At 40.6% G+C, this 25,696-nt stretch overlaps 1 protein-coding gene across 6 annotated transcripts in view; it reads right to left on the bottom strand.

Moving 5' to 3' along the window:
* Window positions 1-3,195, bottom strand: part of FCRL3 (Fc receptor like 3) — a 32,158-nt gene extending 28,963 nt beyond the window's left edge. For 2 of the 6 annotated variants that reach the window (XM_014739854.3, XM_023640940.2), the window contains exons 1-4: window positions 2,908-3,041; window positions 2,151-2,171; window positions 827-1,069; window positions 106-366 (exon numbers count right to left, since the gene is read on the bottom strand). In XM_014739854.3, the coding sequence (XP_014595340.1) occupies window positions 106-366; window positions 827-1,069; window positions 2,151-2,171; window positions 2,908-2,938 (556 nt within the window). In that variant the 5' untranslated portion in view covers window positions 2,939-3,041. Of the gene's footprint in view, window positions 1-105; window positions 367-826; window positions 1,070-2,150; window positions 2,172-2,907 lie in introns of all 6 variants that reach the window. The other 4 variants (XM_070266992.1, XM_070266993.1, XM_023640939.2 and 1 more) reach the window with 3 other exon arrangements.
* Window positions 3,196-25,696: the final 22,501 nt, after the last annotated feature.

Below are 25,696 nucleotides of genomic sequence, written 5' to 3'. Positions count from 1 at the left end.
TCAAAAGAGGCTTTTCATGAAATCCTCACTGATGAGTACCCTCCCTCAATCCACACGCACTGTTTCCCTCCTGAGCCCTATTACCCACAGAAGTGTAGCCATTACCTTGAACTTGGATCCTTAGAGGTTTTGAAGTTTCTTTCCATGAACTCCAGAAATCCTTCCTAGACACAGTACAATGATATTTGCTATTTTCCAGGGAAACTGAATTTAGTATGATGGCCTCTGTACTATAAGTACTACCAAGTTTTTTTCCATCTTTGTAGTAAATCTTTTCACTAGGAATCTTTTCTTCCTTCCCCAGACATCTCAGAAGTACCTTGTCTCCTTCAAATACAGGGTGGGAAGCCTGGAGGATCAGCCAGTCTGCAAAGAGTAGAGGAACACACCAATTTACCCTTGTTGCTTCTTTCTTCAAGCTCTCATTTCTGCTCACGATGAAAGAGCTACAGTCCTGTACATGCTTGCAAATATCTTCCATCAACATTTCCATGTGGTTCCAATCCCTGACTCTCCATTGTCCTAGGACAGTGAACTAATCCCAGGAAATGTCCTCAAAAAATTCCCATAAATATTGTTAAAATAGAAATTTTATACCATACCTTTATTCACACGTGGGTCCCTCTTTGCCTTGTGAGTTATAGGTAACTGACACTTCTCTGGATGGAGAAGACAGACAATGCAGCATCCACTGCTGCCCTATTTCATTATTTTCTGTGGTCAATACTTCCAATATCTCATGCTTCATGGACTCTCTGCATTAACCCAGCCCTCAGACATGCTGACGAGTGGTTTTATTTCAGAAACTCTTCCTTTCTTTCCTTACCAGACAAAAATTCCACATGTACGGGATCACTGAAGGAAGATACTTGGGTCTTGCATTTGTAATATCCAGACTTTTTTATTTGAATCTCTCCAGATTCTTCTCTCATCAAATTCTTATTATAATACCAGGATACATCTCCCCAGGCTGGATAACGGGAATCCCTGCATTTGAGAGTCACTTTCTGTCCTTTGAAGTGTGTGGACCATGGAGGAGTAAGGAGAAGAAAAGCTTTTGGAGCTAATCCTGAACAGGAAATAGAAAGATGAAGGCATGTGAAGGTGAATGGGGAGTGGGTAAGAGAACAGGAGAGGGCCTGGCCTGCAGCTGGGAGTTTCCCTAAACTAATTCCTATTAGGACCTGGGTAAGAAATGGAACAGAAACAACCTTGGGAAATGCCTGGGGCAGAATCTGTTCTTCTGCATTATTTGTATGGCCTGAAGGTGAGCTGGTGGGTGTCATAAGGGATAGCTCTCAGGTCCCTGGTGTGGGCTCAGAAAAGCTCAGGAGATGTGACTTGTAGCTGGGCAAACACTATAAGGGCGTCTCAAGGTGGGCTGATCCTGAAATGAGCTGGACCTGTATATTCTTACCAAGGTAAATGTGAGCCTGAGATGTGTATACCTCAGAGGCAAGTCCTAGACTTTAAAAAACCACTTCCTACTTGGTGATAATATTTAATGAACAAAGTTTTTTCTAGCTTTTCATTATTATTAAACCTTGCTTAATTTGAGATTCTATGGGGAAGGCAACTTTTTTCTATTCTCCATCTAAGTTGGACACAGTCAATAATTGAAGGATAGAAAGAATTTGAGTGAAGGGGCATGGGCTGCTTGAGAAATCATATACACAAATCATACTTCTGTATAGAATTGCAACTGACTAATGGGACCAGAAGTGGAAGCACGAGAGTGACATGAGCTCCTTTTGGAGATATATAAAGATTTGGCTGTAGCATTTCCTCTGTGGATGGGAACTATTTTTATGTCCTTTGTTAGTGGCACTAGTTTGGACATACAGAGGGAAGGGTCTTAGGGAATAGAGGAGATCAGATCTGAGGCTCTCCCAACATGAGCCTCCTGCTTCTGCTCTTCCCTCTGCAAATGCTTCCTTCCTCTCTACACTGAAGCATCCTGATAATAGGGAAAGAACTGGAGAAATCAGGGGAGAGTCTGCTCACCCACTATAGCAACAAGCATGACCTCAGAGTAGCAACACCACCAACGTTGGCACAGCCCTGAATCCTTCATTTATGGAGGCAGGTTGTGCTGGCCAAGAGGACCAATGCTCGGAGACCAGGAGGAATATAGAGAAGGGAAAACTGACCTGATTGTTCTCTTCCAGGAGCTGTGAGGGAACCAAGATTTAAAGATTAGCATAGAGCAATGTTTTTCAAACATTTTCAGTTACATGCTCTCTGAGAAATTTTCCATCAACCCAGCCACAACCACTTCTTCATTTTTTCTTCCTCATTTCTTTGTCCCAATTCTACAGAACCCATCCCTACAGATAAACAAAAATTAGCCTATAATTTATTTTATAAACATGAATGACTGTATCCACAACTCCAGCTCACCTCTTTGCTGTTGCATACTTCATTCCCTTCCTCTCCTCTCTAGCCTGAACTAGCAGTGCAGAGGCAGAAAAGGGCTCAGAGAAGTGACTTATCCTCCCCCTCATTTCTTTGGTGTTGTTCCTCACTTTTTCAATCTCTGGTTAAATAATGACTTAAAATCTCAGGGAAGGAGTTATGTTTCTCAGTAAGTCTTCTCTCAATTGCCTAAGTTTTGGAAGTAATTTTTTATCTGAGGGATTTAGAGCTGCAGTTTGGCAGAAAGAAAAATCCAAGCTTCCTATGAGATGGAAAAGAAATGGGTGAGAAACCCAGGGTAACATTCTTGACTTGCTCTGCTAGTTGTATTCAGAGACTTTGGTTTTCTTGGGAACACTGCTCTGCTCATTTTCATTCTCCTGCTGTCTGTCTCTGAACCCTAAGTGCAAGAGGAGACAGAAGCGCCTTGGTTTTTCCCCTGGCTGACATTAGAAACTAAGACCCCTGTCCCAGTCTGAGCAATCCACTCACCCAGGATGAGTAGCAGCAGCCACAGAAGCATGGGGACCTGGCCCTTGCTGAGGGCAGGGAAAGTCTGTCTCACCAAAGGCCAGGTTTAACTTGCATCCACACAGGAGGACAGGAGGGCGGTACTTAGATGAGTTCTGCAAGAATTATAAAAGGGGAAGTAAAGAATCTTATCTTGCTTTGGGTTCTAAAAATATTCACGTGGCTGTCTTCCTAAATGCTGTTTGTATTTCAACACTGGCAGCTCTGCATTTTTAGGTGGTGGTCATCTTCCAACAGTTCAAGTCTCTCAGGAGAAATCTCCAAGGTTGTCCCTAGGTTCTCTGAAAATGACAAGCAGTGGATTTGCTAGTATTCAAATAACTTTTTCTTTATTTTTCAAATGGAAAATTCCTTTATAACTGTAAATTCCACATGAGGTTTTTGCTTCCACATGAGGCTCCTAATATAGAGACACTTGATGAGTGTGATGTCTTACTATGTTTTACAACATGAGTCATACAAAATGTCAAAGCAGATGCAAAACCCTTTTTGCCATTTATATAAGCTGGCATGAAGCTGCTGAAAAGGAAAATAATAGAAAATCGCAGATTAGCAAAAGTGGCTGCCCCTAATTGCCACCCAGATCTGTGCAAAGTAGGAGATGAAGGAAGGCATAAAAAGAGGAACGTCTCTTGTGTTAGTCTCAGCCTATGTATTACCAGTGTTGTGACTGGACTGGCTTTTGTGGTTCTTACTATGATTGCAAGATGCCCTCTGCATTCACCATAAGAAAATTTTGGAAAAAAAACAAAGGTTTATTAGATACAGGTCCTGGTAAGCATATGGCACACATAGGGCTGCACAGTGAGGTCACAAGGCTGACGTTCCACTTTTATTGTGGTTAATGGGGTTTGGGGGCTAGGGTGGCATGGGCTCACTCTTTGTTGGTGAATTTAAAACATAAGAGCAGGCATTTAAAGCACAGGAAGAGACAAAACAAGTGGCCCAAATGGTCCATTATCAAAATCAACTAAGATCTCTAAAACGAGGGAGTCTCGGGGGCAGGGGTGGGAGGGGAAGCAGCCTAGCTCTTTATCTAGTGGCTGGCAGTGTCTTTATTTGAAGTAGCCATCTTTGAGGTGTAGGCCTAGGCAATCAAAGCTTATGTCAAAGACTCTTTGTTATAAAAAGGAAAAACCAATTGTCAGGGCTTATACTACCGAACCCCTGTTTTCAAAGCCAGGGCGCTTCTCAGAGAGACCTTCCACGGCCTTGCAATCAAAGAGGTCTCATCTATTTTGTGTCAGCCCCTGTGTGCTTTTTTCACAGTGTTTATCATGATCTAATTATTTCCTCTATTTTCTTGGTTATTTTTGTGTCTTCTCTCTGACTAATGCGTAAGGGCTGGTTTGTCTTATCCACTGTTATATCACTTGTGCTTCTAACAATTCTTTCTCAAAAGTAGGCACTTAATAAATATTTTTTGAGGGACTGTGAGAAACTCTGGATTAGTGTTTCTCAACCATTTTTTCATTATCCCTCCCTGACAGGACTTTTGGACTTTTTTTCCAAGCCAATCCCTTCCTCCATGAAACATTAAGACCACAGACATATTGCATATCTGTTTATGTACGGTATGCATGTATCTATGTTTTACACATAAAAATAGTAGGATCTTTTTGCCTCCCCAAGAACCATTTTTTTTGCTTTGAGGCTTATATCACTGCTGTTGGGCATGCATGTTCTAGACATAGAGACAGACCATTCTCAGCAATCTAACTACCAGGATAGGAAGCTATGACCATTCAAAGACACCTTTACATTAGAAACAGGTGAGAATCTCAGATCAAATGTCGCTTCTTTGGGGAGGACATCCTGAGGCTATAATGGAAAGAGGTCCTCTTCTTTAACCAAATAGCATTCCATTCTTTCCCCAATGATAGTTACCAAATTTTGCCTTTCTATATGTATTTGTGTGATTGTATGAGGTCCCTTTCTCTCATTAGACTGTAGCATCACAAGAGCTCAAAAGAATCTGGTGTGTTCTCCATTGTGTTTTCTTTCTTTCTTCCTTCCCTCTTTCTCTCCTTCCTTGCTTCCTTTCTTCACTCCTTCTTCCCCTCCTTTCCTCATTCCTTCCTTCTTTCCTTCGTTCCTGCCTTCTCTCCTTCCTTCTTGCTTTCTCTCCTTCCCTCCCTCCCTCCCTCCTTCTTTCTTCTTATCTTCCTTCCTTCTTTCCCTCCCTCCTTCCTTTTTGTTATTGTAGTAAGAACACAACAAGATACTTATCTTAAATTTTTAAGTATACAATACATTATTGTTGCTTATAGATGCAATGTTATACAGCAGATCTCCAGAGCTTAATTTAACTTAATCTCGCTTAACTGAAACTTTATGCCCATTGATTAGTAACTCCTCATTTCATCCACTCAGAAACCACAATTCCACTTTTTGATTCATGAATTTGACTATTTTAGATATCTCACATAAGTGGAGTCATCCAGTATTTGTTTTTCTGTGACTGGCCTACTTCACTTAGCATAATATCCTCATGGTTAATCCATTTTGTCACATATTGCAGGATTTCCTTCTTTTTTAAGGCTGAGTAGTATTACAATGCATGTATACCTTGTTTTCCTTATCGTTTCATCTACTGATGGACATTTAAGTTTTCCCCACATTGTGGCTCTTGTGAACAATGCTTCAATGAACATAGCAGTGCTAATAATATCTCTTCAAGATCGTGAATTCAATTATTTTGGATAAGTACCCAGAAGTGAGATTGGTGGATCATTTAGTAGCTCTATTTTCAGCTTTTGGAAGAACTTCTATACTGTTTCCCATAGCTGCTGTGTCATTTTTCATTCTCACCAATAGAATGCAAGAGTTCCCTTTTCTCCATATCCTCCCAACACTTATCTTTTGTTTTCCTGATAATAGTCATCCTAACAGGTCTGAAGTGATATCTCATTTCTTTTTATGTGGCATTTCTCTGATGATTCGTGATGTTGAGTATGTTTTTATGTATCTGTTAGCCATTTGTAAGTCTTTTTTGGAGAAATGTCCTTTGTCCATTTTTTAATTGGATTATAAATTTGTTCACTATTGAGATGTAAGAGTTCCTTATATATTTTGGAGGCTAACCCCTTATTAGATATATGGTTTTCAAATATTTTCTCCTATTCTGTAGAGTGTCTTCACTCAGTCAATTGTTTTCTTTGCTGTGCAGAAGCTTCTTAGTTTGATGTAGTGTCACTTTTCTATTTTTCTTTTTGTTGCTTGAGCTTTTGGTGTTATACCCATGAAATCATTGCCAAGACCAATATCAAGGGGCTTTTTCCTTATGTTCTCTTCTACGTATTCTACAGTTTTGTGTTTAATGTTTAAGTCTGTAATCCATTTGACTTGATTTTTGTGTATGGTGTAAGATAAGAGTCAAATTTTATTCTTTTTCGTGTGGATATCCACTTTTCCCAACACCATTTGTTGAAAAGACTATCTTGTCTTCATTGTGTATTCTTGGTATACTTGTCAAAGATCAGTTGATGATGTATGCATGAGTTTATTTCTGGATTCTCTAGTCTCTTCCATTGGTTTTGTATGTCTGTTCTTATGCCAGTACCATACTGTTTTGATTACTTCCACAATGTGCAAGTTTATGTATCATTGGTTTATAACATTATATAAATTTCAGGTGTACTACATTATATTTTGACTTTGTATATACTACATCATGTTCACCACCAAAAGTCTAGTTTCCATCCATCACCGTACAAATGTCCTCCTTACCCCTTGCCCTTCCCCTACTCCCCATTCCTTTTGGTAACCACCAATCTGTTCTCTGTACCTACGTGCTTGTTTATTGTTGTTGTTTTCTATATTCCACATGCAAATGAAATCATATAGTATTTGTTTGCTGCATATGACTTATTTCACTTGGAATAATACCCTCAAAGTCTATCCATGTTGTCACAAATGGCAAAATTTCATCTTTTTTATGGCTGAGTAGTATCCCATTGTGTATGTGTGTGTGTGTGTGTGTGTGTGTGTGTGTATACAGCATCTTCTTTATCCATTCATCTGTCTATGGGAACTTAGCTTGTTCCTATCTCTTGGCTATTGTAAATAATGCTGCAATGAACATAAGAGTGCATATTTTTTTTGAATTACTGTTTTTATATTCATATTGTAAACGAATAACTATAGAGTATGGGTGTTACTTCTTCTAAGAGGTCTTCTCTGACCTTCCAAATCTGGGCTAGGTCTTCCTCTCATGTGTTTAATGAACACTTTGATTTCCTTCATCACAGAGTTCATCACAGTGAAGTGTAATTTCCTGTTCCTTTGACAGTATTTCCCAGTAGTGTAAGTATCTTTAGGGAAGGTAATGACTCTGACTCACTTTGAGTTCTCTGTGTCCAGCATAACTGTCAACAAAAGGAAGGATCAGTTGAATATGGATAGCTTTGAGATGTAGTGTGTTAAAATCAGACTTATTCAACACATGAAAAATTACAATTCATTTCATGATCATAAGTGAAGATGATGATGATTCCTGCTAACAGTTGTTTCTTGTGGTTAGAAGGGTATGCTCAGAAAGCAGCTTTTTGAATGTTATTGCCAATTTGATGCCAAAAATATTGGATTTTCTGTCTTCCTCTCTGTTAGGCAAGGACTACGTCATGTTCACACTATAGTCTCTGCACCATGAACAATGCATGACATTAAGTCTAGCATTACCAGATAAAATACAGGATTCCCAGGTAAATTGGAATTTCATATAAAAAACAAATAATTTTTACTATAACTATGTCCCATACAATCCTTGGGATATGCTTACACTAAAAAAGTAGTCACTGTTTATCTGAAATTCAAATATAACTAAAAATCCAATATTTTTATTTGCTAAATCTGGCAAACAACTGAACAGTCATTTTTAATTTGCATGAATAAATTAATGAGTGATTGTGGTGAGGGAACAGTTGGTTTCTTCCATGTGTATACAGCTCCAACTCTGGTCCTCTCTCTGCTCCTTAACTCACTCCACCCCAGGAGAAGTGAAATGACTTATCTGGTGGGCAAATTTGGGGGAATAATAAATGAGGCATGCTTTAATCAGCTCCATTCTTTTCATCTTGGATGCAAGCCTGCTGGTAGACAGATCTATATACAGGCACAAAACTTGCCCTGGACTGGCAGAGAATCTAGAATTTTGAGAGCTAATAGAGACACAGAAAGTTGGGACATGGGCTTAGATATAACAGAAATAAAAACAAAGGAACTAACATAAGTGTGTCATATATTTACAAGATGAGGTTATTAGTGGGACCAGGCCCTGTGGCTTTCAGCTTTGGGCTTTCACAAGAGAGCAGGGTATTTTGGAGATTGAAGAAACTCATACCGGTCCTTTTTAACTTTCCTGAGATCGGCAAGAGGCTGGTTTTGTGACCTTGATGGGTGACATCAGCTTGTGGTGGCTTTGTTTATAGGCCAGTGGATGTTTCTATAGAAGAAGGACTGAATATCCATATTCATGGATATCAATAAACAAAAGTTACAAGAACCTCATCAGGGGCCTGAAGAGAGTGGTGAAGGCCTTTATAAACAGGAACAAATGATGCAAGGGTTTAACTCTGGGCAGTAGATACATGGAGGACCCGAAGTTTGCCCTACAACAGAGCCTTAGGGCTATAGAGGTGGCTCAATAAAGGCCCAGGGTAGCCTGCTTAGCTTTTCTAGGCAGTCATAGCTGAAGCACATAGTCTTTTTTAGTAAAAGTAGAAAGATCTATAGCATTTTTTTTTTCCAGGAAGACTAGCCCTGAGCTAACATCCATGCCTATCTTCCTCTACTATTTTACATGTAGGACACTTACCACATCATGGCTTGGTAAGTGGCACATAGATCCACACCCAGGACCTGAACTAGCGAACGCTGGGCCACTGCAGCCGAGTGCGTGAACTTAACCTCTATGCCACTGGACCAGCCCCAATCTCTATATCTTTTTAAGGCACTGGTGACTGGTAAAAATAATATTTTTTAGCTTTAAGTTTCCTTGTATGCTACAGAACACCAATAAGGATCTAGCTCCAAATTGTTAGTTTCAGGCATAGAAAGTCTCCCTAAATGAGTCACCCCAAATTCCACCCTGCTTTCAGACCCAAGGAGCAAACTGGAGGGATTACTCTTGAATTCTTATGGTGTTCCCTAGGCTCAAGAGTTGAAAATATTTAAAGAATTACTGGGCCTGTGCTCTGGGAATCACTCCTGAAAGTGGAAGCAATGTGGCTTCGGGGGACCCGGGAAAGAAAAGATTTAGGGCATCTTTATGAATACAAGATGTTCAAGGAGTTATGTCAGCATCATGGTGGAGTGAGCTATTTTCTTAGTCTCTTCCCTCTAAGTTACAACTAAATGGACATTCATTAACAGACCAAGGATTGCCTACAAGGCCCAATAGGACATCTGAGAGATCCACACAGCCATACATCTAAATGTTGGGGTACTGGGTCCCTGGAAAGCAGTGGAAAAAGGTGAGTGGATTATTTTATTCTTTATATTTCCAAATAATTTCTTAATAACCCCATCCCTTAATCTTCAGGAAGTCGCCACTCCCAGACTCAGTGAGACCTTGTCTACAACTGTCTAAAACTGAAGGTTGTATTATACATAACACTCCACACGTCTAGTGAAGAACACAAAACATGCATAAATGCAAAGGAAGGGAACATGTCAAGCCTGATATGTAAATGTGAAGTGATATAGTCCAAAAGTGACTTGAAAACTCTGTAGCAGAATCAATAATTGTGAGTAACAAAGACCATAAAGACTTCATGAATGAGGTGGGAAAAAGTAATCATGGAAGTAAGCCTGGGAGATTCAACAGTACATTCATGATGGGCGGGACTATCTGTTAGGTGATGCAGAGGATGTATAGATGTTTAAGAATATGGCCAGCAGCTTATATAGAACACATAAGTGCTCAATGGAGAGACCACAGCGGGCTTTGGTGATGCACTGGATCATCAAGACAACAAAAATGGATGTTATTTATTAAGGAAGGAACCTAGCAGTCATTGTTAGATACCCTAAAAGAATTATCTTGTGAAAAGGCTGCTAACAGACCTCTGAGGAACATAAAATTGTCTTTATTTCATAGATGAGAACAAGATTTCAGATAGACGTGGTAACTTAAAAATTCAGACAGCCAAGAAATCAAAGAGCAAGGATTGAAACTCAGATTTCTTTGACTCTGAAATATCCATTTACTCTAATATATGTAATAAAAAAACTGGGGGAAACACTGTATGAAACACTTTTGAGAGGAAATTAAACAATAGGATCAATAAAAGTGTTTGTCTTACAGTTATACTTCCTTTTCTTGCCCTACCTGCCACTACCCATGGTCCATGCATTTGTCTTTTTTATAAATAGTACATCTAGGAAAATTAATGTAAAAGGGAAATGGGATAAACTATTATAAATTTTTCAGTGCAAATATAGGGAAATAGAAAAAAATCTGATAAAGTGTATTATAAACTGGGTACGGATTAAGTGATTTTTGGGTTTAGAACAGTTGCTAGATATAGAGAAAGGGCAGAGAAGAGAGGAGCTTCTCCTTGAAAGTTACCTAGATCTGCACCACGTGGGCGGGGAAAGGATTCTCCTGATCAAAGCCCCAGAGTCCTCTGAAGCCGAAACCAACAGGGGCAGAGATACGCACCAAGGATCAAGGAGAATAGCAGAGCCATGACCCAGGCAACTAAAGATGATGAGCTGAAATTTAAGACTGGAGGGAGTCCCAAGAGCAGCAAAATTCAGTTTTGGCTGCAAGTGTGCTGAGAGGAGGGAGGGAGACAAGACCGGTCTGCAGCAGAATCCTTACCAGATGACCAGAAACCAATAGGCTCAGGGGGCAGAACTGACAAGGCTGGACTTGCTGAACTCAGCATATCCCCAGAGGAAGGGAGGTGGCTGTAACTGGTGGAAAGATGCTGAAAACAACAAAAAAACCCAAGCTGTTATGACTTGCTTCTGCTGTAATCCCAGCTTCATCCATTTCTGCTTCAGTCCCTTCACTATGTAAACAAGGAAAAGAGCTCCCACAAGGAAAGTCGGGTAACCAAGAATGAAGCTGTTTCACACTGGAAGACCAGGCAATGCTTGACCTCCATGTACGTATGGTTCACGGGAGCAATAGGCCATTTGATTCTGTCGCTCCAGATGGAAGTTCCTAGAGAATATAGAAACCAGAGACCATAGAGTAAACCCAGAGGTGCCCTTGGAGGCACCATAATCCAGTGTCAAAACCACAATCCAGAGTCAAGGTGTCAATCTCTGCATCTAGGGTTGGCTTTATTTCCTTCAAACCAGCATTTCCAGGGCTAAGCAGAGTGCTTAGTACATGGATCTACTCTTTTTCAGTGCTTTTCCTGGTTAATGCCCATCTTTGGAAGCAGAGTAGAAACAAGTCCCTGTGGTAATGAAATCAAGTCATTCTAAGGTCTAAGATATGACGGACAGAAACTGAGCAGCAAGACTGTCAGTATTTCCAGACTCCCTCACCTTGCTATTGAGTACGGCTATGCTTCAGAGCTATTCAATTCCAGACCACTCAAGTACTCAACTACATGTGCTAACATCACTCCCTACTGTGTCAAGCAGGATAATTTTTCCTCTACAATGAAACAGGTTAGCTTTTTTTATATTCAGGTCATTCCTCATAAAGCTTGGCTCATTATAGGCATTCGTTTATAATCCTGTATTTCTTCATTTGCTTATTATTGCACTCAGTAAAAAGTTTTCGGCAGCCATGAGTGCCAGGTGAATGTGGTGGGTGGAGGGAGTACATTGATGAATAAGGGATAGTTTGGCTCTCCAAAAGGACATGGTCTAATAATTTTAAAGCACGTGAAAACAACTGTAAGAGAGGAAAGTATAAGAAACTTTGGGAACCCAATAGAGGAAATGGTCACTTCTACCTGGGGGCTAATCAGAGACTTCATAGAGATGATGACATTTGAGCAGGAGTTAAAGGATGAGTAGAATGGAGAATCAGAATGGGAAAAGGCTTTGCTATGCATATGCAGACAAATGAAACAGCATTCCCCATTAAACAACAACAGGTAGTTTGGAATGCCTAGATCACAGCCTGCTTGTTGGTCAGGTGTCAGGAGGTATTGGAAGGTCCAGATGCTGGATGATATGAAGGCATCAACAGGATCCAGATGATGGAGGGTCTATATAAAAGGGTTTGTAAATGTGAATTACTCACATCCTTCCCTCTCCAGATTCTGAAATGATTCACTAACAGACACAACAAGCAGAAAAGGCCCAAAACATCAGCTTTACTGTTAATGAAGCTACATTAGATTGCAGCTGGGATCCAAGATCCTCTGCATTTACCTTCAACCCTCAGGAGCCAGACCTGCCCTGCTGAGTTGACAGTTGGAGGAGAAAAAAATTCATATGGCCTGTAGGCAAACAAATCCACCAGAGAGCTCAGGCCTCAAGATTCAGATCTATTTCTCCCCCTTTTAGGTAGAAAATTGAATTAAAGAAAAGGAAAGAAAAAATAAAAGCAAAAGCTTCCTCTCCTATAAAGTATTTTATTAACAGAGTCAAGAACACAAAGAAAGGAAAAGGAAAGTTTTTCAGTCAGAAGGGCATTATCCCAAGGGCACAAGAACCCACTGCAGGATGTTATGCATTTTAGAGTGTGTGTTCTGACTGCAGCATGGAAAAGGAATAGGAATGTGGGCAGTTTGGAACCAGGGAGTCTCATGAGAGACCACCGCACCATCCAGAGAGAGCAGAGGAGGGTCTGAACTGACAAGGTCATGAGGAGTTTTGAGGGGAGGAAATGAGTATGAGAGAGAATTAACTGTAGAATCTATAAAAAGACTTTGCTCTTTGGATGTGAACATGAGGGGTAATTAGTGTTTTAAGATGATCACCCGACTTCTGGAAGGGAAAAATGTCACAGAAAGTGAATAAAGATAAATGTCAGCAAGGATAGGCAGAAAGTAGACTACATCTCATAGTCTTGGTGTTTGGGGTGAAGTGGAGGATAAGTTGCTTGACAGGAGCCAGGAAGGTTGGATTGGACAGGGAGCTTCTGAAAAGTGACAAAGGTCTAAAGTAATCACTGAAAGGAAAAGGGACCTGAATAAAGACAAGTGCTATGACTATTTTTCATCACAGAGTTGAAAACCTGCATTTGTAAGTGTCACCAGTGTGCTCAGTTGTGAGGTCCCCTCAAGCTGCACTCAGAGAGTTGAGTGTGAGATTATCAGCCTGATTGATTCAGAGCTGGACACTTGTAAGAAAGGTATGTTGGGAGGCTAGTAAAGTGGGGATTCAAGCTGAGAGCACAACTTAAGTGGCCTACAAGACTTAGAGAAGATCAGGAAATAGGCTGATAAAAAGTGAAAGCAGAAATACATTGTAGGAAAGGGGATCTCACTGAGGAAGGGCTGGGGGAAAGGAAAGTGTTAGAATGTTCAAAGCATGGAAAGTTGTTCAGAGATTTGGAGAGAAGTGTTTACAAGTTTAGAGGAGAAGCAGATATGGGCAATGACAAGTCCCAAGTCAGGGGACTGAAACAGAGTGAAGGTGGAAGTTTCAGAAGCTGAGGGTTTACGGAATTGAGAAAAGGTTATCAATAAGAGGCTTATCCAAATGAGGGAGATGCGGTGGGACGCAGGGGGTGTGGAAGTCCTCAGCTATGTGGAAGTAGATAATTGTCTGGAGGACATCAATATTTAACACGCATAAGAGCACAGAAAGCAGTCTGTGGAGTGCTCTAATGAAGGGTGAGTGACATGTTCTGTTGGTTTGGCATAAAGGTGAAACCCATCTGACAAATAACCCATCTGTCAACTGTTAGTGGTCTCTGTGAGAGTAGGAAACCATCTGAGTTGTTCCTTCTGAGTTATTCCCAGTACTTGGCATGCAATAAATTATCGTTGACCCTCTGAACAAATGAATGATTGTATTGGCAGCCAAAGGGCATCACTGAGTCTTTCAACCATCAGAATACCATCTCATGTCCATTATGTCCATATTGTCTTGTAAGAGCTGGGAGATAGAGGTCATAAGGTCTCCAAGAGGAAAAACTGTTAAGAAATATGTATTCTGTTTATCTGTGGTTTGCAAAATCAAAGGAAGATCTTTGATTTTGGTAATAGGATAGCAAGTCAATCAGGGGTCCACCACCATAATAATGGTATAGGTTATTTTTCCAGGTACGCTCATTTCAGTTACCCTTAGTGGGACAAGGTTTTTTATGTGTACATATCTTACATAAAATTGGCTTTGGAACTAGGTAGGACTGACCCCACAGCTGAGAGTCATGAGGGTGTGCTTCCTGGGCAGCAGAAGGTAAAGACTGACATTCTGGGATGGTTGCCAGAAGGACTAGGGGTCTCTTGGGCTGCCTTTCTATAATAATTGATAGAAAACAGGATTCTAGTGGGTTTGGCTGCTCTTTCCCATGTACATCTGTAAACACCTGTAAATAGAATCATTGATTCCCTTCTGCTGCTCTCATTTATTTATCTGCCTCCCTCCCAAGTAGTATCCAGGATTGAGAAAGAGCTCAAAATAAGGCATAAATCCAACTAGGGGTAGAGGGAACATGAGCAGAGTCTTCTGGCATTGAGAATAAAATTGTTTCGTGGAATTCCTGAGGAGATAACAAGATCTACATATGGATACTACAGGAAATTATTTTTTCCAACTTATCATTAGAAAATTCTAAAGACAGAAGAGGTTGCCCCAGAGAACATGAACTATAGCTATAGGTATTTAGTCACATGGCCCATTAATAGATATTCCATTATTTATGGCTGATTGATTACTATTAATTTTTTTTGTCACCAATTCTCAAAATTGCAAAAACATTCTAAACATGGTCAAGAAAAAGATACTAAAGGCTTGTTAAAATATCAGGAGCAGCCCTGGCAGTCTGCGGCCCTTGTGGATGCTGAGGGACAAGCAAGACATTTGGGCTGTGGCCTCCCTCAGGCACAACAAAGCCATAATGGCCTCTCATTCTTCAGGCACCAAAAATGAAAAATCCAAGAGAGAGGAGGACTGGTCATGGCAGCCAAAAGAGTGGAGTCCACAGGGAGGACACCCTGTAAGCCTGGCTGCCCTGTCTGCATCCTGCCTGGCTGTCCATGTCCTGCTGCCAGTAAAACTGGTCCTGGCTGTCCAGTACAACTATGTCCCTGCTGTGCTTTGCCCTGGAACTTCAAAATGTGCATTTCTGGACTTCACTGGAACCATCCCTACAAAGAGGCATTACAGTGCAGAGGCTAAAAGCACGTGCTTTGGAGGCAGGCAGACCTGATTACAGTTCAACTCAGTCACTTAATAGCCATATGACCTTGAGCAAAATACTTTGACCCATTGGCATAGTTTTGTTGAACAGGATTTATACCTTTTTTGCTAGAATGATCAGTTTTCACTTCTGCCTTTTATTAAACACATATTTAATTAATTTAATCTTGCTTAACCCATTATCATTTTCTTCTTTTATATTTTGATTTATTTTTTGTAGGAAGATTGGCCCTGAGTAACATCTGTTGCCATTCTTCCTCTTTTTTCTTGAGGAAGATTGTGTCTGAGCTAACATTTGTGCCACTCTTTCACTATTTTTTACGTGGGATGATGCCACAAAGTGGCTTGATGAGCAGTGCTAGGTCCCTCCTGGGATCCAAACCTGCAAACCCAGGCTGCCAAAGCGGAGCATGTGAACTCAACAGCTACGCCACCAGTCCGGCCCCTCATGTTCCTCTTTTAAATGGGAAATCAAAAGTGATAGCAAAGCAAGTAGTTTATAGGATGACTCCTTAGATAAGTGCCAAGCAGAGGAGATCAGCTTACTTCTTAATGCTGTTTAGCTTTAATTTGTTCTTCTGTGCCCCAAAGCTAGTCCCCTGGACATCCCAAATCCTAAACCTAGGTCATATGAAAAACATTCCCATGTGAAAAGGCCCCTATTCTGGTAACATAAGAAAAAATGGTTAAGTACAGTGCCCAGGAAAAGAGAGCAAGAGGCGTTGTCTGAGGAGTTGGTCCCAGATTGGGAAGTGTCTAGGGGTGACTGGACATCATTGCACTATGCTGCCTCACCATGGGATGCATTATCCTAATGGTGAAATAAGAGTTCTGTAATGAGCCACATGCACAATTTACTCCTGTGTACTTCCTACGTAGCCAAGGGGCTATTGTATTGTCAAATTCCAATCCTTCCTTACTAAGAGGATGATGATTTTCCTTAATCTGTGTGGCCAAGAGAACCTTTTCTGTTCTATCCAGCCCAGATTTCTCTTTTTCAGGGTCTACAGATCCTCTTCTGAGTGTCCACACCATTCCCATTCCATGTGGTCTGGGAGGTGGTGTCATTTTCCTTTTGTCAGTTTCTTACTCTTGAATAATTTACTGGAGCATGCCACCTATTCTTGAAAGGAGATTGGAAATGGAATAAAGAGATGAAAGTGGCGTGAGGGAAGGGTTAAGAGCATGTGGAAGGAGAAGGAGGAAAAGATCAGACTGGAGATATTCTCTGTCACCCCTCTCTCTCAGCATTCTCAAAGCTAGTAATAAAACTTTAATCAGATCTCATTAATGTAACCATAAATAATCACTAATTGTGTCTTGTGTACCAAATCCTGTCTGAGCTTCTAGAAGGGGGAAGACAGGAGTTAGTGATGGTTTAAAGACAGTCTTTTCTATCAAGACATAAGTGCCATATTAAATGACAGTGTATTTTGAATGCTACAGTATAAGTGTAACACTTTTAGAATATTTTAAATTCATAACTCTTATTTTATTCTTGTAACTATTAGAGTATCCATCCTTTATATTTAGTGAATATTAATGTTTTGCCTAATTAATAATTACATATAATAGAACCAATAAATAAACATTATAAATAATTGATTTAATTAATATTTTTAATAATGTTAACCTTTGACACTTAAAAATATAGTAAGTTGTGATAAATAAGTTGGGTAAAAGAATTTCTATATAAAAATGGAAATAAGGGGAGAAAACTCTACTTAGATGTATATTAATATAGATTTAGATTCAAATATAAACATAGTCGTAGATGCACATATCTTATATCTTGCAAGGGTAGAATCAAGAGTTAATTTCTGTGAGGCTGAGAAGAGATACATTGGGAAGAATAAAAATGTTTAAGGGGAACTTATTTGGTTTCATTTTTGTTGCGATAGAGTAGTATAAATTTTCTAAATTCTCTCAAATCTCTCTTATAAAATTGTTCATAACTTTTCTTTTTCTCATAAATATAATTTTTCATATTGTCATAGTTAGGGCAGAGGACCTAAGGTCTGGAAAAATAAGTACTAGACCATTTGTAAAGGACATGTTAAAAAATTGTGAAACCAAGGAACTGAAATTTATAATCAAATCTGATGTGCTACAAGCCAACTTGAGTTAAACCCTTTTTGGACTTCACCAAGATGGCAACATAGGAAGTTCCTGAGTTTCCCTACTCCCATGGACACACTGAATATAGAACTATACACAAATCAATTCCCTCTGAGAGAAATCCAGAAACTAGTTGAGTGACTTCTACACATTATACAACTGAGAAAATATCCAAATTGAAACAGGTAGGAAAGGCTGAGACACACTCTCACCAAAAGCCCCACCCCCAGGACAGAATCTTACAATCAAAAGGGAACCTCCAACTCCCAGCTTCTCTCTGAGGGGTGAAGGGTTTGGACCACACATGTAGCACTTCAAATTTTATGCCTTCCACCCAAAGGATGGTGCCCTAACTCTGAAAGCTGATGGAGACTGCATTCATGAGATCCATAAGACTATAGCAAACGAAGAGGCAGTTGTTAAATGGGTGCACAAACACTTTCCACAGCTATCTCCCCTCACCCTGGGCTCAGTGTAGAAGGAGTAGGCAAAAACTCCCATCTCTCAGTTTCTTCCTAGAAGGGATTCAACTGCCTACTTTCCTAGCTGCTGCCTAAGTTCCAGCTTATAATCATCCTGCATATAGGATCTCACAGGAATCCTCCTGAGAATCTGAAAATGCTGGCAGGCATGTCCCCTGCCATCTCCCCCTGACTCATTCTAACAGTAAAACTAAGTCTCCAATTTTTCTCTAGAAGGAGCTTGACCATAATTCTGGTGTCCCAACGGATACAGCTACCATCCAAGGGACTGGCTCTCAAACCATCTAGTTCTGGTATCTGCAGGAATTGGCATTCACAAATCCCCTAGGACCACACAAAACAAATGAGTGGTTCTATTTGGGCACACAAGCATTCCCAGAGACTCTTCCATCTGGCTCAATCCAGAGTGAATAGGCAAAAACATCAAGCTGCCAATTTCTCCCTGATAGTGGCTAGACTACATATCTAACATCTTAACTTTCCCACCTCCTGCCTGAAGGTCAGGTTTCCAATTAGTCTAGAGTGGGAGTTTGAAAGGACAGGCAATTAGTAGTCTTCTGGGAGTCTGAACAGGTGTATGGGCATTTCTTGTGCCTTTGGGACACTGATGGGTCTTGGCAAACCCTCATCTACATCGCTAAGAACAAAGACAGAAGCTTGGACAATCACAAAGATTTGAGAGTCAACTAGGAGCTCAGGCCAGGCCGATTGACAAGGTTCATCTCCTGCATGAGGCCAGTCTGTCAACTCTGAGAGAAGTGGCCGTTACAGCTAAGGTGCAGAAACCAACATAGAGAGTCAAGGAAAATGAGGAAACAAAGTAATATGTTTGAAGCAAAAGAACAAGATAAATCTCCAGAAACCAACATTAATGAAATGAAAATAAGTGAGTTACCCAACAGAGAGTTCAAAATAATGGTCATAAAAGTGCTCACCCCAGTCAGGAGAGCAATGTGTGAATGAAGTGTGAATTTCAGCAAAGATATAGAAAACACACACAAAAAAAAACAAACGGAAATCATAGAGATGAGGAATACAATAACTGAACTGAAAAAAATAATAAAGCAGATCAACAGACTAGATCAAGCTGAAGAAACTGTCTTGAACTTGAACAGAGGGCAGTGTAAATCACCCAATCAAGAAAAAAGAATGAAAAAGAGTGAAGATAACTTGAGGAACTTATGGGGCACTATCCAGTGGACCAATATATACATAATAGGGGAATAGAAAGAGAAGAGAGAGAGAAAGGGGTAGAAAACTTATTCAGAAAAATAATAGCTGAAAGCATGCCTAATCTTGGGAAAGAAAAAGGCATCCAGAATAGAGGAAGTCTAAAGAATACTGAAAAAGATTAATTTTGAATCTCTCTTTGGAGACCCACACTGAGACGCATTATAATTAGATTTTCTAAAGTTAAAGACAAAGAGAGAATCTTTAACAGCAGCAAGAGAAATGAGTGTGTTACATGTAAGGGAACCCTGATAAGACTATCAATGAACTTTAATAAACCCAATAAAGTTATAGTTAATAATGCTTTGTGGAGACGAGGTTTACTCTAGAAATGAGAAGAAGAGGTGACTACTGTAAAACCGGGCATTAGGAGAACAAAGTATGCTGCAGACATGGCCACCATCAAGGTTACAGGAGGAAAAGACAGGATACAAAGTGCATGATAATCATACTGTGACTCCCATTCAAAATAAAACTCTGGTTTAAGCTAATAAGTATATTCTGCAAACACATATGGTCTGATATTTGGCATCTAACATTGAGTCTTAATATCAGACATATGTGAAGGATAGAATAAAAGTTTCATACCATAATGGAGATGTGCAAAGAATTTAAACTTTCTTTTTTTTTTTTTAAAGATTGGCACCTGAATTAACGACTGTTGCCAATCTTCTTTGTTTTCCTGCTTTTTCTCCCAAAATCCCCCTAGTACATAGTTGTATATTTTAGTTGTGGGTCCTTCTAGTTGTGGCATGTGGGACACCACCTCAGCATGGCTTGATGAGCAGTGCAATGTCTGTACCCAGGATGTGAACCAGCAAAACCTTGGGCCACCGAAGCGGAGCACGCAAACTTAACCACTTGGCCATGGGGCCAGCCCCTAAAGTTTCTTTTTTATCTATAACCAATCACATCTTAATTTTGAGTTCTCACCTTTGCTGATGTCATAAGAAAATTTAAACCTTCCAATTAAATATATCTCATATTTGTTTGATTTTAAATAGTCCCTTTTCTCCTAATTCAAACTCTTTCGCATACATATTCAGTGATTTCAAAATTTAAACTCCCCAATGGGCTATTTTTTCCCCTTTCACAAAGGAACCCTCTTTGTTTTCCTTCCAAGGATGGTAGATGGGAATACATGAGGAGTAGAGGAGAGGCATGGGAGGCAGAGGAAGAAGGCGTAGGGGAAGCTTATTCTCCTGGAAGTGACAGAGGGAGGGGCCTCTGGGCAGTGAGTTTCCTATCTGGTCCCCTCAATGCTTGAGTGACATGAACTTATGCCTGTGGCTGATTCTGTCTAGACCTTCTGGGGTATTTTGCTGGTACCTACTGCCCATTTCTATCATATGTACCATTTGCTTTAAATCATTGGCAGGAAGGAAGTGAAGTATGATTTTTTTCTTCATATTCTGCAACGTTTTCATCCAAACTTCAGGCACTGCCAGGGTACAGGTCTTCTCATCACTCTGTGCACCTGCTGGAGCCCTGGAACTCCTGGGTCTCTGACATGCGCTGCTTAGGCCCATTTATCTAGAAGCCTCCTCTGCACCTGCTGTCTTATGGGTGTTGTGAGGGATATGACAAGGACATGGAGAATCTGACCGGAAAGTTATCCCCCTGAATGTGACTATGAGAGTCAGGAATCTGTCCTAGATCAGGACCCAGTTGGGAGTCTACTAAGAAAGATATACAGTCTCCAGACTTGGAGCCTGACCCAGGCCTGAGGTTGGGTGGAAGTAAGGGGGATCTGAGGGGTGGAAAGGTGAACATCTTCCCCATAATGCCTCTTCCTTGTGTCTTACAGATGAGATAGGTCAGAGTTCTGAGGTAGGAAGGGATAGAGACTTGGAACTTCTGAGAAAATTCATTTATTTTGTGTTTACAGGATAAACAAACCGTATGCTTTTATTTTACAAGAGTGGATAATGTAGAGCAGGGAACCAAAGGAATTGCATTGAGATTGAAGAACTTCTCAGAGGGTTACATGCTGAGAAATTTTAAGCATCATTGCTTTTTGGCCTGTGACTGTCCTTCAGCTCAGGTCAGCAATGGTCCTGAGTTGCCTGCTCCTTCTTCTTCACACTCTCTAACACTGACATCACCTTGGCCAGCACAGAGACGTAGGGTTGCCTATCCAAACCCACGTTTTACTGCAGGTCCTGGGATAGGACTGGACCATAGCCACACCATTTTTTGCCATTATCTGTTTAGTGCCTAGGCTTCAATACCTGGTACCTTAACATGAAGGATCAGTTTGTCTTGCTGGATTTTCCTGAGGTTTAAGAGTAAGGAGAGATGTGCATGTAGGGTGCTTATATGAGCTCATCTACTAGCAGACCTAGGCCCCTTCCCAACTCCAAAATGGCTCCATGCAACCTTACTTTTCATGTTCTTCAGGCTCCAAATTTCATTTGATCCTTTCCCCTGACTAGCTTTGTATCAGGTGCAGTCTCCATAAATCGCATCTTTCTAGGTGCTCCCCCAAATAAGCACAGGGACAATATTCCTTTTCACAGTTTTCCTACTACAGGCTTTGAAGGTATCTAATAAAATAGTCACAATGAAGCTTGGTGAGCACAGACTCATGATAAAGACAAGATGGGCTGGTATTCCCCATTTAAAATTTCAGGGAGAGGGGCTGGCCCCGTGGCCAAGTGGTTAAGTTCGCGTGCTCTGCTGCAGGCGGCCCAGTGTTTCATTGGTTCGAATCCTGGGCGCGGACGTGACACTGCTCATCGAACCACGCTGAGGCGGCGTCCCACATACCACAACTAGAAGGACCCACAACGAAGAATATACAACTATGTACCGGGGGGGCTTTGGGGAGAAAAAGGAAAAAATAAAATCTTAAAAAAAAAAAAAATTTCAGGGAGAAATCAAGAAGTAGAGATTAGGTACAAAAATAGTGAGATCTGTAAATCTGTGATATTTATAACTTCTCTATGACTTGCTCGTGTTTAGCGCTACTTACTAATTGGCAAAAATTGTAGCTCAATATGAAATAAAGTAAAAGACAGTTTTCAGGGTCAATGAGAACATTTCATCTGGCTACATAGAAAAGATGATTCCATTTGGCAAATTCAGTGCATATCAGCATAGATTAATTTAACCATATTATATACCAAGCACTACAGCAGGTAATTTGAAGGAACAAAGATGAATATAATAGAGTATCTTCTCTCAAAGAGATTACAGAAAATGGGTGAGACTGATTCATAAATAATAGATTATCTTAAAAGAAATGTTAGAACACAGATTATAACATATGCAAGAAGAACAGAGAAAGATGCAATTAAGTCTGATTAGGTTGTCTTTGAAGGATAAGTAAAGTAACAATGGGAGAACACAAGGGCAGGGTGCTCCATACTAAGGGAAGAGCTTCATCAGTATCGTGGTAGGGCAGAAGCCTAAGTATGTTTAGGAATGAGGAGGTAAGCCATGTGACGCCAGTGGAGGGTGTGTAAAAGAATGTGATGGGATAGGAGTCTGGAGAGACAAAGAAAGCTGAGGGTGTAAGGCCTGTTGAGTCCTTGGGTAAGGAGACCGGTCATTGATTTGTCATCACTTGGGAATGATGGAAAAGTTAAAGAGTAAGGAGTGTGAATAAAGCCAGAAGATAACTCTGACTGGCTTGAGAGGTGGGCCAAGAGGAGTAAAATCCTCAGAGAATATTATAAGAGTCTTGAGAGGGACAATGAGGGCTAGAGATGGAAAGCAACAGAGAGAATGATTCCTGTTGATTCTCTAGGTATAGCAAATTCATTCCCACCACCAAGGTAAAATCTGAAGTTACACTGTTGGTGTTCCACTTCTGGCCTCAAAAGAATCAACAAATGCCAGATCTGGAAGGTGTCTTTGAGATTATATGAAATTGTTGGGTGGAAAAACTGAGAAGCCAAGAGAGGACTATTGACTCTGAACCAGGCACCGTGTTCACTGCTCCATTGACTCCTTTAGCTTAAGGATGTAATCCTCAGAAGACAGCAAGTGGCCCTGGGAGAGCTAACACTTTAAGCTATTTTTTGGTTATGTATACCTCAGTGTAAATGAGTTTCAGTTTCCATTCCTTTCTGAGGATTTGAGTCAGAGAAGAGCTCCGAAAGAGGGTGGGTTTATTAATTTCCAAGAGCTGCCATAAGAAATTACCACTAACCGGGTGGCTTAAAACAAGAGAAATTTATTGCCTTGGTATTCCTTGACTTGCAGATACCTCACTCCAATCTCTGCCTCCATTTTGCATGTCATTCTCCTTATAGATCTGTATCCAAATCTCCCCTCTTTATAAGGACACCAGTCATGTTGACTTAGGGTCCACTCTAATGACCTAATCTTAACTTGACTGCATCTGCAAATTCATTTCTTCCAAATAAGGTTACATTCACAGGCACTGTGGGTTTAGGGAGATATAACTCAACTCATAACAGTGGGGCCCTGGAGACAAAATTGTCTGACTGCACACTTCCGCAGTTAGGACCCTGCATATCACTTATTCATGGAAGGAAAGGCATGAGCCTGATTCACTCTCAGGAGATACACTATCTTTGGAGGCCCACAGATGTCTGATCTGAAAGTCAGCGTGGTTTTGGTGAGAGCAGCAAGCAGTGAACACTGTCTTCTCTATTGGGTAAATGAGAATAGCAACAAGATTTACACGTTCCTGCAATTTAAAAAAGCAACTGGCTACTGGGAAATTTTGGAAGAAATTTCTACCTAAAGAAATTCTAAACATTTTCATTCCATTAGAGCATGATTTGAATTGTAGATACAAGGGAAGTAATGAGAATGTTTCTGTGGCTGCCAGTAGCAATAGGGTAGTCCTTTTGCCTCAGTAATGTGGCATTGCAAAGTCTCTATGCTACCTGCACTGGGGTAATTCAGCAAGCAATATGGACTTCAGATCTGACCAAGTTCTGTCCAATCTTGGAGGCCCTGATATTAACAACTGAGCTACTAAAGTCCATTCAAGGCCTGAGTCTCACGCAGACTGAGGCACACCAACATAAGAGCCACACCCAGGGCAGGACCCAGCTGTGAAGGCTGAGATCCAGAAGGCTGTTCCTAAGAACTGACCAGGTCCCACACACTCCTGTAGATTTGCTTCTTCTGGATTACTACCCCTGCAGTTGTGCTAAATCTTCAACAACTCTGGTCAATATATGTCTGTCACAGTGAAAGAAATAGCAATGGAAATAGCTCACATTTGCAGAGCCCTTAACAGATGCCAGACACTGTCTTAAGAGCCCTACATGAATTAACTCATGTGAACCTCACAATATCCCCATTATGTGGGTAATTTTATTACCCTAAGATAAGCAAACCTGTGCAGTACAAAACTCCTAACAGGACCAAAGGGAAAATTCTTCCACATACTCAGAATATTGGAGCTGGAAGGAAGCTTACGAACCAACTGGTCCAGGGGCTTTATCCCACTATATGAAGGAGGAGCAAGTTCAGCCTTGAAGGAAAGAAAGTGCTGTTGACATTTTGGAAGTGGGGGAAGAGGAGAGAGGGGAAGAATTTAAGAGATTTTTGAGGCGGAGAGCCCTCCTCGTGGCTTATGCATGACTGTCCTTTACTCCTTTGAAAGAGATTTGTTGGTGGATCTTAGCCTGCGAATCATCCATTAAGGACTCTTGGTCTCTGATTCAGGCCCTTTTTCTTCAAATGGGAACTGAAGGCCTAAGAGATGCAGCGACTAGGCACAAGTCACACAATGCCGCAGAGGCTTCCAGCACATTGTGGTACTTTACCCCCACATCCTGTTACAAAACACAACTGTAAGTGGCTCTTCCCCTACTTAACATTAACTGCCCAAAGTAATGGCACGATCCTATATAAAGTGGAGGGCACTGGGTCAGGAATCATTGGTTTAGATTGGTGGGGCAGTGACCACCAATGTCCACTCTAACAATCTTCTCTGAGTATATTACAGTCTTACTTCTACACTGTTTCTTCTTAAGACATTGTGTCAAATGTTAACAGCTACTGTATCAACATATTACTTTACTGGATGACCTTGAATCAGTTAGATAAGCTCTTTGGAACTCAGTTTTCTCATTGTAAAATTCACAAATAATACAGCTGATGTATCAAACAAGCAAAACTCCTGAAACTTCCCTCTGCTAAGACCTGTTCATGTCTCTCGACCAGTCAGATCTCTCACATGGATGACCCATATGAGGATCCTGGAACAAAACTCAAGCACTCTTTACTCCCACAAACTCTAGGAGAATAAGGACCAGAGAGCAGAATCCCCTCAATAGCTCCACTCAATCACAATTCATGATTAAAAACAAAGCAAAAAAGTCTCAGTAAATGAGAAATGAAAAGAAATTTCCTTAAGTTGATAAAGGATAACTATGAAGAGCCTGTAATTAACATTCTAGGATTAGGAAAAAGTCAAGGAAGTCTACCTTCATGGCCTTTATTCTACATTGTACCATCTGTCCTACCCAGTGTAATAGGATAAGACAAAAATGATGAGGCACCTAAATTGGAAAATAAAGAAAAAAACTATTGTTGGTAGATAACATGGTTATGTCCACAGAAAACCTACGTTAACTACAAAGGGAAGAGAAAACTATTAGAACTAATAATTTGGCAAGACTAGAGGATTCAAGTTTAAAATACAA

Source organism: Equus caballus, chromosome 5 (assembly GCF_041296265.1).
Source record: "Equus caballus isolate H_3958 breed thoroughbred chromosome 5, TB-T2T, whole genome shotgun sequence".
Taxonomy (NCBI): Eukaryota; Metazoa; Chordata; class Mammalia; order Perissodactyla; family Equidae; genus Equus; species Equus caballus.
Note: the sequence above shows the minus strand (reverse complement) of the source record. Positions and strands in the feature narration are given on the sequence as shown.